The following is a 14680-nucleotide window of genomic DNA, read 5'->3' as shown; positions in this document are numbered from 1 at the left end:
CAACAGCAAAGGGCTCCTTACCTGGGTTTGTGCAAGCCAGTGTGATTTCCAGGCTCCTCGACACTGCTGAGTTGTCAGGTGAGGCAGCTGCAGTGAAGCAAGAACCTGGTCTGTGTTGGGAAGGGGTGCAGGGGCAGCAGGGACCGTGCTGTGATGAGGGGAGCAGAATGAAGCAGGGTCATGTGCGGTTCAGGCACCTCTGGGAGCTCTCAGGCGTGTGCACTGCAAAAGATCAACCATCCCATGGGCTAAATCTTTTAAATGTTGCACACCTGTAGCTTTCTAAGATGTGACTCAAATTTCTGTACCTTCCTTCTATGAGACACTAGGAGGTGGGTGCCTGGATTCTAAACTTCCTGGTGTTTGAAGGCTCAGAGCAGACCTGGTCTGCAGTAGCAGTGCATGCTCCTCTTTCTTCTTTATGAGATGCTTTTCTAAAAGGGCCTGTGTGATGGGGAGCCCATGGCCTGGAAACACTCACCCGTGTCCCACAGGCACTCCTTGAACTTAGAGTTCAGTGGGAATTTTGTGATTTGCTGGTTATTTCTTGTGTTTTCTGAACAAGGAAAAGGTTCCTGTGTTGGGCACAGTTTGAGGTTATAGTAAGGAGACCAGGTGGGCCAGGTGTTCTAGTGCCCTGCTGGACATGCTGCAAGGGATGGAGATAGTTCCCAGCCCTGGCTACTGTCTGGAGGAGGACAGCCTATCCATGGGAGCTCATCCTTCTTGGCTTGGCAGCTCCTGGACACAAAATCACTTGCACACCCACCCACATTTGAAGAGAGGGGTGCTGTGATGGCCAGCAGTTGTGTTGTCAGACTGGTGCTTTGCAGCTGAGGGAAGGCTGTTGAGTTGTGCAAGAGGGCAGAAAGCAGGAAAGAAGGGATGTCTGTGGGAAGCAGCTGATCATAGAATCATAGGATCACCAGGTTGGAAAATACCCACCGGATCATCGAGTCCAACCATTCCTGTCAATCACTAAACCATGCCCCTCAGCACCTCATCCACCCGCCCCTTAAACACCTCCAGGGAAGGTGACTCAAACCCCTCCCTGGGCAGCTGTTCCAGTGCCCAGTGACCCTTTCTGTGAAAAATTTTTTCCTAATGTTCAGCCTGAACCTCCCCTGGTGGAGCTTGAGGCCATTCCCTCTCGTCCTGTCCCCTGTCCCTTGGGAGAAGAGCCCAGCTCCCTCCTCTCCACAACCTTCTTTCAGGTAGTTGTAGAGAGCAATGAGGTCTCCCCTCAGCCTCCTCTTCTCCAGGCTAAACTCCTGATGGTGTGACAGGAGTACAAACAAGGAGTGAGAGAGGAGGGCTAGGACGCGAGACTAGGGGTGATCCAAAAGTCCTAAATTACTTGTTGCTATGGTGTGATGGAAGGTCTGGCTCTTAGCACTGCTGTCTGTGGGAGCAGTTTTGGGGTTTCTGTTCTGAATATGCACCGCCTGGGAGGTGTTTTGGTTCATCTTTGCCCTCAGCCTTCTGATGAGAACAGAAGTGGATTTGCTGTCTTTCAGGTACATGGCTGCAAGAGGCAGATGGTGGAAAAGGAATGGTAAATGAGTTGGGACATAAAGCAGAGTGGTAGTGCTGAGTGCCCTGCTGAGTGAGCCCTGAGCTCTGTAACACGTCCTTTAGTGAGGACAACCAGGGGACTGGGACCTTGAGCAAAACACCTCTGCCTGAAATAGGGTTTCACTCCACATGAACGAGCCAGAACCAGGACTCCCTGGAGTATGCCAACTGTGCATCTTTAGACTTTGCCAGGTTGGCTGGGCAGTCAGGGGCACAAGGACTGAAACTCTTTGTTCCGAAGTCTCTTTGAACTATAAAATTAATGGATTCCAGTGGAGAATGAAAGCAGAGCTTTGTGAGCTGCTGAGTTGTTAGGACACCTTCTCCCACTGTCCTTTGCTTTACAGAATAATAGTAAATTCCTCAAAGGTTACACTTGCTTTAACAACATCACCCTCTCCTCTGGGAAATAAGGGTAAATCCCCATAATCCTGTCATGTTTGTGCTTAGTGTTTGCTGTAAGCACTCACCTGGCATCAGGCTGTTTTCCCTATGGTCTCTCAGCTCACCTGTGTGATTTTGTAGGGTGTTGAAGATGGCAAGCAGCTCTGCTCCTTGGATTGGCAGCGCTTACCTCTTCCTCCAGTCGACATGCAAGACCATCGTTTTGCCATCTCTCTACGAAAGCTCCCAGAAGAAACCGTGTGTGTTCAAGGCACTGAAGCTGGCATTAGCAGGTACCCATCCTCTCCGATACCTTGGCATATTATATTGTCTTATAACTCTTCATGCAGCGCTGTGCTTTTCTTTCATCTCACATGCATGGGTAAGGAAGGCTGGTGCCTACTGAATTTAGGAAGGAGCGACTTCAGAGGTCCACTGAGATGGTTAGGGGCTTGAGCACTTGTTCTATGAGGAGAGGCTGAGGGAGTTGGACTTGTTCAGCCTGGAGAAGGCTTTGGGGCACCTACCAGCTGCCTGCCACTACCTGTGAGGAGGGCGAAATGGTGCATGGAGAATAAGACACAATAGGCATGGATGGAAACAACCGACAGACACCAGACATAAGGACAAATATTTCTCCCATAAGGACAATCAAGCAGTTGCTCAGAGTGTATTCTTCCTTGGGAGCTTTCAAAACAGGATTGGATAAAGCCCAGAGCAACTTGACCTCAGAGCTGACCCTGCTTTCCTTGGGAGGCTGGGCTTGAGGCTTCCTGGGCTTCCTTCCAACTTGAACTTTCCTATGAATTTATCCTAATTTATGAATGTTTGTTTAAGCCCATTTGTGTAAGAGGCAAAAAGATTGTCATTGCCACAAAAGAAGATTTAATTTTTTCTTTGAGAAGCTGATTTTTAAAATTGGTGATGGCCAGTATACATTCTTTTCTGATATAAACAGGCACAATTACATTGGCTTCAGTTGTATGTGATCTTATTTACACCAGAAAAGGTCTTGAGATTCAAATTGCCATAAAACTATGGGTTTTAATCATCCAGGCACCAAGGTGACTGCAGAATAATAGTAATTTGAAGAGTTTATCATATTTGCCTCAAATGACTCTCATTGTGTTCTTCACCTGTCATACAGCTATACCTATATTGTTTAACTGGGCTTGGGGGATTATACTGCAACTTCTTCTGGCAGTCATCAGTCTAGCAAAGCCAGCTAGTTTATCCCATATCATCTTGCAGCTCAATCCAAAGATGTGAAGCCTGACAGAGTTGCCCAGTTAGGCTTGATTTATGGCTGCTTTGTTTCCCTGGAATGTGAATCTACCCAGACATTTAAAGGAAAGCCCACAAAACCTCTAAATCTTACCATGCTTATTCAGACCTAAAAAGGACATGAAATTTGAAGCTGTCTGAAGCCTCATGAAGAAATGCATGCAAAGTCCTCTCTTTTGAGGTATCTTTATGGCTGTCTTGTACACCATTCATAACGGTTTCCCTATCTGTACAGCTTTTCCCTCTCCAGTCCTCTTACCCTGTTATGGAAGCTTTTGTTTAACCAGCAGTCATGAGAAGAAAAAAAAAGCAATAAAAAGACATTTCTCATCAGCAACAGTGAATGAAAATGCCATTCCTAGGTGCCTAGCCTCATGTCCTAGTAACACATCTGGTCCAAACTAGACTTTCTGATGCAACCAGGGCTCTGTAAACCCTCTAAACCTGTTGTTAGATCCCGTACTTTTAAATGTCAAGTCACTTCTCCTGGTTCTTTGCCTTGAGATTCTTCTCCAAGCATGTCTAAATAATGCTGTGACGCATGGTTTAGAAATACCCAATGTAGTGCCAGTCTGAGCTGGTGCCCCCATGCAGCTCTACGCAACCACAGGCCGAGGGGTGAATTTATGTCTGGAAGCAGTGCAGCCAACCCCTCACAGGCCTCTGCCGCAAAAGAGGAAAACACATACTTCAAACTGCCATCATCAGCTTATAAAATCCCTGAGGAGGCAAGGTCAATGTGTACAGCTAATCAAAACTAAATTTTGCTGGGAGAAGGAAGAAGGAAGGCCTGGCCAATTCCTGGTGTCCCTCTTGCTTGTGCTCCCCCTGTGCCAATGTTAGAGGGTACGTTCCTGGCTTCTCCCTGCTTAGGATTCACTGGGAATTAATTCTCCACACAAAATAGCTTAACAGGTCAAGGCCCAATCTCAAGCAGCCTAAATTCCTGTGGCTGGATCTATCATTTGCCATTGATGTGTTGAAGGCTCAGAACCAGACCAAGTTACCTCTAAGTATGAGGTGGAAAGGAAACTCTAGGTCTTTTCCCAGGACATCTTCACTGCGTATAACTCCAGGCACAAAGGTGGAAGTCTGACAGCACTGAGCTGAACTATGCACTTTTGTCTGTAAAGCTTTGTGCTACTGGTTTAGCACAACCATTTATCCCTTGGAAGTGGAACCTCAAGCTTAAAACCTCCCCTAATAAACAGTACCGAGATAATTGCCTGGGCTGCCGTACCACATGGCTTCAGCTGGACAATGTACTTTGGGGTGATTAATGGTGCAAAGCAGCAAAAAAATAATCCTTTCCCCTTGGTTTTACACAGAGGTTTTTCATCCCAGAGAACATTATCACAGAAGAGAATCCAAAAGCTACTCTATTGCAAGCTTGGTGGTGGATGGGAGTGGGTCTGGGTTGTCTGTCTTATGCCTGGATAGTGACTCTGCTAACTTCTCCTTGCCAGACTCCACCGGCAGCCTGAATGGTGTGGACATGCTCAAAGTGCACTGCAGCCACCCGCACCTGATAGTCCAGCTCAAGTTCTGCAAGCAGGAGAACTGCCGTCGGTTCCTGCAGAGTTACCGTGAGGGAGCGCTCCAGCAGTCCCTCCAAAATCATCTCCAGCTGTCCTTGGCCATGACCACAGTGCCTCTTGAAATGGAGCTGAAGGCTGGCAATGAGCACCTTGACAACATGCTAAAGGATGAAGATCGCTGCCTAGAGTGCATCTACAAAGAAAAGGTGAGTGGGAGAGGAAGGGAGGCCAGGAAGCAATGAGGAATGCTAGCACAGGACTCGGGAAGGCATGTGCAAAGCTTGCTCTGCTGTAGCATGCTGGGTTGTTGGCTTCTCTGTGCTTCAGTCCTCAACTGTAATATGGAGAAACAGCTCTGCCCTTCTCCAGAAAAGAGCTGTGCACTTTTCTGGAAGGGGAATAGTGTTACCTAAAACAGCTTACAGAGATTCTGCCAAATCACTGTGCTTTCTGTGTATAACAGTTAGTATGGCTGTCATCACTAAGATAAGGAATTGTAGAAGATACTGTTGAAAGCACAAGCAAGTGTGCCTTGGTAGACCTGTGAGGCAGCCAGAGAGGACAGCAGTCCTATGTGGTACCATCACCTCTAAGCACCTTCCTCCCCTCTCACACACCACCTCCTCAGGGAGTAGCAATGGCAACTACACCTAGAAACAAATGTGGGTACAAACACTCTGCACGTTATACCAACGGCTTGACAGAGTGGTGACACGCAGCATCTGCTGACAGCAGGACTAGACTGCCCTTCTGAAAGCAAAGTCTCTTTCTCAGAGGTGATAGCTAATGTTTAGCTCACCTGGAACTAGCAATACCTTATAGCTCTGGCTCCCTCAAGATGGTCCAGAGAAACAGGTAGTCACCACCTACTGGGAAGATAAGGTATGAGAGCATTTTTTGCTAGGCCTCTTTTCTGCAAATACAGAGAATGAAATATAAACTTTTCAGCCCTGTACCAAACAACATGTGATATCTCATACCTTGTCAACTTCTGCTTGCTACTCCCTCCCTCTGCTGAACTAGCTGAGCAGACAAAAGAGATGGACTTATTCTCAGTTCCCCAAAACCAACTCAGTCTGACATCTGCCTAACAGTGCAAGAGGCAGGAAGATGACACCAGGGCACAACTGTCACTGGCTGAGGGCAGTGCTGGGTACCAGCCTGTGGTATATGAGGTAAATACCATGCTGGTTTGGCTCTTCCCCATGTGCTTCGCCTTCTTTTCTTGTTACCTGTTTTTTGGCAGTCAGACTAGTTTTCCCATGGCTAGTGAGAAAAACTGGCTTGGAAAGGAACAACAAAACTTACGTAATGGAGGGGCAGAGAGAGAGAAAGTGGGTACAGGAACTGCCTGCTTTGGTGGTCCTGAGGTCTTGGATCAGATCGCCATATTCTGTGGGTCTGGCCCTCATGTGGAGCAAGTCAGAGATGCCGTGCTGCCTGTGGTGATGACAGTAAACATGGACTAGTAGCAGTTCTGTGAAACCTGTAAGCATTCATTGCTTCATGTGAGAAACCCAGGAAAGGGAGATTGCCTGTTTCATATCACATCATAGATTTGAAGTCACAGATCTACAGCCAGAACTTCATTAGAATCTCTCATTTGATCACCTCAGGCTATAGCTATCTCCCTGCTCCTCTCTTGACACCGTCAGCTTAAGCTGCACCTTCCAGGTAAGCACCTACAGCTCTGCGAGATGGTAAACCTGGCACAAACCACTGATGCTGTTTGCATTGCAGCCTGACCGCCTGCGGGATGAGGAGATCACAGAGCTGGAGGAATGCCTTAAGAGCCTGATTGTTCACCAGAGCATCAACAACAACATGACTGTAAAAGACTGCGCATCTCCGAACTCCCCATCTCTACCTTATCCTTCTCAAGGCAGCTCCCTTTCCTCACACGTCACCTTCACATTTCAGGGACAACAGTTTGGTGAGTAGAACTGATTAAAAAAGCCCCTGGTCTTCCTCGCCTCAAAGCCGAAAAGAGAGGATTAATCACAGAATCATAGAACCACCAGGTTGGAAAAGACCCATTGGATCATGGAGTTCAACCATTCCTATCAAATACTAAACCATGCCCCTCAGTGCCTCATCTACCCGTCCCTTAGACACCTCCAGAGATCAGCTAGATCATTTGCTTTTGAGAGGCTGAAACAAATAAAGAGGATGTCCATCACAAGAAAAAAAAATGGTCTGGCAAAACAGAGGACAGTTCCATCCTGGGGGAAAAAAACCATGAAAATAGAAAATAGGTATTGCCAAACTTGCAGGGTCTGGCCAAGCCTAGATATGAGATTGTGGGAGGATTTAGAGGGGAGATTGAGATGAGATTTTAGGAAGAAATGTTTTCCTGTGAGGGTGGGGAGGCCCTGGTCCAGGTTGCCCAGAGCAGTGGTGGCTGCCCCATTCCTGGAGGTGTTCAAGGCCAGGCTGGATGGGGCTTGGAACAACCTGTCCGGTGGGAGATGTCCCTGCTCATTTCAGGGGGTGATCTTTAAGGTCCTTTCAACCCAAACCATTTTATGTTTCTATGATCTCCCCCAAAACCTCTTACCAATGCAATACAAAGCAACCCTTCTGTGATTCTATGATTTTGGTAAAGGAATATTCTGAGCAAGGCAGGGAGCTCAGGTGTGTGAGGGCAGATGGCTGTGAGCAGGTAAATGTGCCACCACGTGCCAGTTTGCCACTCGAGGCACCAGCAGTGCCCCACAGGATGGCAGGCTCCTGTGGAAAGCAGACACCTCCAGCTCATACACAAAGAGCAGGGAGACCCTAAATGAGGCTTACTCCAGCTGATTTTCCCTTCTCAGTGGAGGAGGAATGCCATCAGAGTGCACAGACCCATGTTCAAGACCCCCTGCCCAGGGTGGGACAGTCCCTTTAGCTTCACTGCTCTTGTGCTTCGACTCCAAACTCACAGTTTCCCTGGTGTTAGAACACCGGAGGACAAGCAGGGCAACTCTATACCGGTTTAATAGTGCACTGGGGGTGCTGAACAGACTCCTTACTCCACAGAATATTGAGCAAACCTTGGACTGACATAAGCTGTGTCACACCAGCCATGAAACCCCTGTGTTTGACCTGGCCTCTGTCCCTTTCAGCCAACAGAATGCTCACGCCAGACGACCACCAGAAATTTGCCAAGCTCGTCTCCAAGAAATGGAAGCAAGTGGGTCGTTCTTTGCAGAAGTACTGCCGAGGCCTGCGTGATCCTGTCATTGATAACCTGGCCCTCGAATATGACCGAGAGGGACTATATGAACAAGCCTATCAGCTTCTTCTCAGGTTTATCCAGTCAGAGGGGAAGAAGGCCACAATTGCACTGCTGATTGCAGCTCTGGAAGAAAATGGTCTCATCAGCTTGGCTGAGGAGCTGTTGGGCCTCCATTCCAACGAGGACTGCTCCTAGAGCCCCAAGGGTAGTGGCATTGCTGAGGGCTTTCTTGCTTTAGCTAGTGTATGAGACTGCTGCCAGTGTCTGGGAATGTAAGATCCTGAAAATCATCACAGGTGGGAATGCCCGGGAGAGAGGTTCTGTGCTCACAGAAGCCAGCATGGACTTCTGATGTTCCTTATTTCATTCCATTTCCAGAAGTCAATGCAACCTTCCTGTGAACTGGTGAGAGAGGCTTCCAGGCTGCCTTTCTTCAGGACTGAAATGTCACAAGGAAGCAGCCAGACACTTAGAGAACCCTAGGGAAGGGTGGGGAAGAGGAGGAAAGCAAAGAATAAAAGCATCTCGGAGCTTTTCTCAGGAGCCAACAATGCCACTCAGGCTGTAGCCCAGGGCCATCACTGGAGAGATGCAATATATTTTTTTTGTATTGAAGACATGTATGCCTTCAGGCATGACATCAAGCAAAGACAGAGGGGAAATTTTATATTATTTTCTTTCTTTGTTCTTCAAATGGGGAACATCCATGGCTGGTGCATCCGCCCTGCCCTACCCTAGAATAGCTCCTTCTCACCTCTCATCTCCTGAAGGTTTCCCTTCTACCTGGGACAGTCACAGTTTTCCACAGGGCACAAGATTGCTGCTGTAGAACACATTTCAGACACTGAACAAGCAATACGGACAAACACAAATTCAGAGAATGATTCCCAACTGTTTCTGGACCGTGGTGGACGATAATATATTGACAATATTGCACTTAGCTGTCTCCCACCAACATGATGGAGCCTGCATCTGTGAAAAGCAAAACACAGCACTGAAAGGAAAACAGTCTCCTAGCTCTCAAGTTACCTGTGGAGCACAATTGGAACCGCAGCTCTAAGGTTTGTCACCGGTGCCATCCCGACCCACAGAGCTGAGCCATCGCCTCTCACCAGCTGACTGCAAGTGCCTTCAATGCCCTCTGAATCCTCTGCCTGCTGAGCTCACCAGGGGGAACAGCTGACCCCTCTGCATCTCACAAGTGTTGGGATCTGCACAGAGCCTTTCCCTGACGGTGTGGTCACTGTGTGACAACTGGGCATCCGCTGCTGTGCCTGGATTTACCTACCCTGATTTTGAGGGTATAAATGGCTTAACAGACAAAGCACCCAAAGCCCAGGGCTGGCTGGTACTCTTTTAGTTCTGGTGGGAGAAGCCAACTGTCCCAGTTTGGTTGATGCAAATTGCAGCAGTGCAGAGTTTGCACCTCTGCCCACGACAAAGCACAAAGCAACAAGTGTCTACCCTGGCATGGATCCTGTGAAGCACAGCAGCAGCTTGATTACCTTTGACATATTCCCAATGCTCTCCTGATACTTCTTGACTTATCCTTTTCCATGAATTCTATCCCTCCTGGCCCTTCCCATTTGTGGGAATAGTCAGTGTGCCTTGCAATTGTTTCAGATGTAGAGGATGGCTCTGCCAGCACACTTAAAACCTGTGTGTGCACCCAAATATTGGGCCACTAGCAGGCATGGTAGGGCCAGATTTCAGACAGGGAAGCCCTGGTGGTCTTTGAAACCACCACTCACATCTTAATCCTTCACTGTAGTCAAAGCTGTAATTTGGTAAGGAGGAACATGACCTTGAATTCAGGTATGGGCTCAGATCTGAGCTCCTCGTGCTGGTGCCACTCCCTTAGCTTCTGCCGAAACGCATGCTGTGAGGATTGGCTAACTGAGACCTGCATCAACAGGGATTAGATAGCCAGGGTCCTCATACCTCAGATGAGCTGAGCATCACGTTCCTCAGTGTAAGCCTGAGGAACCTAGCATTTTTTTCCAAAGTCTGAATCCCAAAGGTTATATACACAGTATGGAAAGGAAACAGGGAGACAAAGACAGAGAGAACGTTTTTGGGATGTGAATCTGTTTCTGTCTTGCTCTTACCTTGAAAGGAAACAGGACTCCATGCAAGCACCTGCTCTGCAAAGGCTGTGGTCCTGTAGCATTTTACTAAGCCATTCTACATTGGTGCTGTTGCATTCTCATCCATTCCAATCCTGCCCCGTCTGCTACTCTCTTCCTTACAGTAGTACCAGCGCTGTTCCCAAAAGGAAGCACTTATCTCTCTGACAGTTTTGCTTTTGGGAGTAGCACAGCGATGCTGATGTTAGTTAGTTTAGGCTGCTGTGGAACCATACCTCAAAGTATTTAGCTTTCTTGCCAGATCCCAGCTGGGGAACTCTGGCAGCAACCCACCTGGCAAATGGTGTTTTTTTTCTAAAACAAACCATTGAGACCTTAAAAATGACTTTAACAGCAAGAGGGTTTACTCTTGATTTTGCAGAAATGATTTTTTAGAAGACAAGGTCATTTGCATAGCCTGCTTGCTCATTTGTAATGAATATTTCTAAGCTCTCAGACTAGCTATTCATGTGCAAAACTTTCATATACACTTAAAAGGCAGTCACTGAGTAGTGAGAACTGCTAGCTTTTATAGCATCTGTTCATGCTCAGAATGAGAAAGACTTATTATTTAGCATCTACTTCAAGTCCAAAAAAACTTCTTTGCTGCTATTACAGAGGACTAAGCATGAATGCTCTTTTTTCTTAATGCAAACCTTGTGCATTTTATTCCTCTGCCAGCAACTGGCATAGGTGTTTCCTCTTACTCACAGATTCCTTCTCGAAAGTGCCATTAAGTGTTGAAGCTCCTGGCAACCTTTCTGGAATATAACAGTATTCACAGGTGCCTTCGTTGCAGAGACTCAAAAGAGAAGGGTTTTCCAGTGATACTCCATGGTGGAATTGTCTTCAGCACATGGTATGGTTTAGGACCATAGCAGTGGCTGCTTAATACCTTGTTCTCTGTGATCTCTCTGAAGCGGCAGCCGTACATTAGACTCGGTGAAAACTTGATTCTGGTTTCAAGCAGACTCAGACCTGCTCCAAGAGTAGGGATTTTAGTATAGTCTGGCGCAAGCTTAGATAGAAGCAATTTTCACAGAAGCCTTAGAATAAAACAGATTAATTGGATCATGAGTACATGGTGTCATTTGCATTGATTTGGCATTTTGGCTGGGACTTTACTGAATTTAATTCTGTTTTATCCGGAAGATTTTACAGCAGTTTTACGCCAGTGTGCAAAGACAAGGGATGTCGTGTCACACCAGACAGAAGCACTCACAAAGGAAAAAACGTTAACAGAGATTTGGAACTGGATGATCTTTAAGGTCCATTCCAACCCAAACCATTCTATGATTTGTTAAAGAAATTAGAGGCATCTTTACCTTGGATAGGAATGAGTGACTGCCTGGCTGTCACGCTGTTGGAAGAAGTTGCATTCCTCATCGTGCTTTCTTCCTTGCCTCTGCACCTAGTCGGATGCCAGACTCGCAGGTAACACTCCCTACTATTTATTGTAATGCCTAGTGTGTGAGATAAGCCATAGGCAGTGCAGTCGCTGGTAAATTTAGCCTTGTCCTGTAACAGCTCTTCTCTATGTCTGAAAAATAAACAAATATTTTTGGGGTGGGGGTGGTGTTTCAGAATCAAACATGCAGCAAACCAGCAGATGGTATTAAAAGGAAATAAAGATGCTAATCAGTTGCATATAAAAATATGAAATAGGTAAAGTATAAACCAAGCAGCAGAAACCAGGCCAAAATGCATTCATAGGAAAGGATCCAAGAGGGCTTTTTTTGTGGTACAGATTGTTTTTGTAGTCTTAGCAATGTTTCAGATTTGAAGGAGGCTCCTTTCAGTCTGCCAGAAGGAATAAAAGATTCATCCAAAGGAGAATTTGAATGATTTGTTTTGGCATCACTGAGTTCAAATGAGTAATAACAAAGAGGAGAGTCAAAGTTAAAATGCTCACTGGATACACTTTGACGTGTGGCATCTGAAAGAAGTAAACCGAAGAGTATAACCTGATATAAAATTGTCATGAAGGAAAATATTGAACTGTCCTGGAGGGCAGAGTCAGTGAAAAGCTGACAAGAACCCCCTTAGGTGCTTGTTAAAAATACAGCATAGATTGATTTATCTGCTGAAGATGGGGATGCACCGTCACGGCAGACGGGGAAGGTGCTCTTTTCCAGCTCTCACATGCCACAACTGCTTTTAAAGGGAACCAGTTTGTCAGGTGAAGACTGCACTTAGCTAAAAAATAAGGAAAGAGTTCAGCATTAATGACTGGAAGGTCTTAAAAATTGTGAGCCAAACCTTCAAGAAATCATAAAATTTCCTTCCAAACTTTCATAGCAAATCAAATTAAAAAATGAATGTCAAGTACCAGCTTGCAGCAACGTGTTCCAGGTTTCCATTTCAGCTTCAGCCCCACTATTGAAGACACAGATACCTGGATTACTTTTAATGCAAATTAGGGTCCTAATGTCATAGCACACGGGTTACAGAGCTTAATGAAAAAATGAGAGAGCTTCTGAGTGAAACAGGTTGCTGGAGTTTCACAGCTGGGAAGTCTCAGAAGTTTCAAAATCTGGGCAGAAAACACATAATATCTTGCACCACTGTCAAAATATTGAAAACCTAAGGCCAAAAAATAAAAAGAAGGCTTAGAGCTGAGGGAAACTACTTGTTCAGATGTTCAGATGCCATAGGTGCTTGGTGCAGGCACTGCTTACGACAAAATTCTTTTCCCAATGTGAGGAAATCATAGGGTTTTCCCTTACCTGTTAATTTTTGCCATTCATCTGCTTAAGCACTGAGAATTGGCCCTGTGGCCTGCGTCACCGTGTTGCCTCCCCTCTACGGTTTGAGAAGGTACCTTAGAGCCACTTCCAAGTCACATCCCAGCAGCCGCCCACCAACTCTGAAACCAAATGCAAGTGCACACAGCAATGAAGAGCCTTGGATTCATTTAAACCGCAGCTTCAGTTTAACAGAAAATTCTGGTATCACCATGAACCTGTGGTTTCGTACACCTCTAACCATGGAGATACTAGAATGGGAGTCAAGAGGGTTACTTCAGTCTAATCCATATATTGGAGGGTATATATTAAATTGGTGAAATGTGTTGCTGTACACTGGACCAAGCTCTAGACATGTCTTTTGTACAGAGTTGGGTTCAAAAAGTTGAGGCAATTCAAGGCCTAGAGTCAAATTTTTTTTTCTTCTCTGTGTTATCTATTTCTCAGTATAAAGCCACTGAAAGAATTTGGCAAAAAAAAAGCTCTAACTGAAATCTGTAGGAAATGCGTAGTCAAGTCCCTTAGTCATCAGCAGAAACATCCCTTGTGTACTTTCTAATTCCACATTTCCATGATACTCAGCATCAGATGTGGATCAGCCATCTACAGCTCTGGACCACAATGCCATGTATGCTCAGGTCTAGGACATTCAGCCTCCAGGGGACTGTCTTTTATAGGAAAAAAAAAGCACTTCAGTCTTTTTTTTCTCCATTTTTTTTTCATAAATAAATATCTATTTTTGATGAAAAATGCCTCTGCGACTTTCATTAAACACTTAATGCAGCAGTAAGAAAGGGGTTCACAGAAGCTCTGACTGTGTTCAGTCTCTGGATGCCCAACAAGGTCCTACCCAAAGTCACACACCAGGGTGCTGCCCCAACTGCAAGTCAACTGCTCTGATTTCAAGTCCAAACCCAGCTAAGCCAACATGTTTGTTCAGGCTCCAGTTACTGCCTTGAAGAGCCTTTTTTAGCAAACGTGGCCAGAAGAGAAGGTTTGTCCCAAACCTGGCACCCAGCAGAGCTCCATGGGTTTCTTTCAGTGCTATTATATATCACAGAGTCACAGAATCACTAGGTTGTAAAAGACCTACTGGATCATGGAGTCCAACCATTCCTATCAAACACTAAACCATGTCCCTCAGCACCTCAACCACCTGTCCCTTAAACACCTCCAGGGAAGGTGACTCAACCACCTCCCTGGGCAGCCTCTGCCAGTGCCCAATGACCCTTTCTGTGAAATATTTTTTCCTGATGTCAAGCCTGAACCTCCCCTGGCAGAGCTTGAGGCCATTCCCTCTCGTCCTGTCCCCTGTCACCTGGGAGAAGAGCCCAGCTCCCTCCTCTCCTCACCCTCTTTTTAGGTAGTTGGAGAGAGCAATGAGGTCTCCCCTCAGCCTCCTCTTCTCCAGGCTAAACACCCCCAGCTCTCTCAGCCGCTCCTCTTGTTCTCCAGCCCCTTCACCAGCTTAGTCGCTCTTCTCTGGACACTTATCCCTCGAAAGTCACAGCTTCTGTGTTAATGGTTGGACTTGATGATCCAGTGGGTCCTTTCCAACCTAGTGATTCTATGATTCTATGATTCTATCCCAAGTGCCTCACTATGAGTGAGCTTTCTCACCGAGCTGCCTGCCCTAGTTGTGGAGCCAAGGAGAAGGCATTAATCCTTCTCCAGCGTCTTTGCACAGGAAGCTGCAGGCTGACCCGACAGCTGATCTCCGGGGACGTTCCTTTTGCCATAAACTCGAGCAGAGCAGTATTTCACCCTGAATCACTTAAATCTCAGACGGTACTCTCAAATCACAAGATC

General features: G+C 46.4%; 2 protein-coding genes across 2 annotated transcripts in view; one reads left to right on the top strand and one right to left on the bottom strand.

The window, feature by feature from the left end:
• Nucleotides 1-1523, bottom strand: part of HSF4 (heat shock transcription factor 4) — a 35511-nt gene extending 33988 nt beyond the window's left edge. The window contains exons 1-2 of the mRNA XM_069868801.1: nt 1358-1523; nt 22-110 (exon numbers count right to left, since the gene is read on the bottom strand). Coding sequence (XP_069724902.1) covers nt 22-110; nt 1358-1523 — 255 coding nt within the window. The remainder of the gene's footprint in view (nt 1-21; nt 111-1357) is intronic.
• Nucleotides 1524-2104: 581 nt separating this feature from the next.
• Nucleotides 2105-13550, top strand: TRADD (TNFRSF1A associated via death domain). Its single transcript, XM_069868264.1, has 4 exons — nt 2105-2252; nt 4710-4987; nt 6522-6714; nt 7889-13550. The coding sequence occupies exons 1-4, from the start codon at nt 2111-2113 to the stop codon at nt 8194-8196; spliced, it is 921 nt and encodes a 306-aa protein (XP_069724365.1). The 5' UTR covers nt 2105-2110; the 3' UTR covers nt 8197-13550.
• Nucleotides 13551-14680: the final 1130 nt, after the last annotated feature.

Source organism: Phaenicophaeus curvirostris, chromosome 14, assembly GCF_032191515.1.
Source record: "Phaenicophaeus curvirostris isolate KB17595 chromosome 14, BPBGC_Pcur_1.0, whole genome shotgun sequence".
NCBI lineage: Eukaryota > Metazoa > Chordata > Aves > Cuculiformes > Cuculidae > Phaenicophaeus > Phaenicophaeus curvirostris.
Note: the sequence above shows the minus strand (reverse complement) of the source record. Positions and strands in the feature narration are given on the sequence as shown.

What these genes read in the sequence shown, in the direction of transcription:
- TRADD (XM_069868264.1), top strand. Translation starts at nt 2,111, where the DNA reads ATGGCAAGCAGCTCTGCTCCTTGGATTGGCAGCGCTTACCTCTTCCTC. An exon ending in ACTGAAGCTGGCATTAGCAG is followed by an intron (nt 2,253 to 4,709) that starts GTACCCATCCTC and finishes TCTCCTTGCCAG; the next exon opens with ACTCCACCGGCAGCCTGAAT. An exon ending in AGTGCATCTACAAAGAAAAG is followed by an intron (nt 4,988 to 6,521) that starts GTGAGTGGGAGA and finishes TTTGCATTGCAG; the next exon opens with CCTGACCGCCTGCGGGATGA.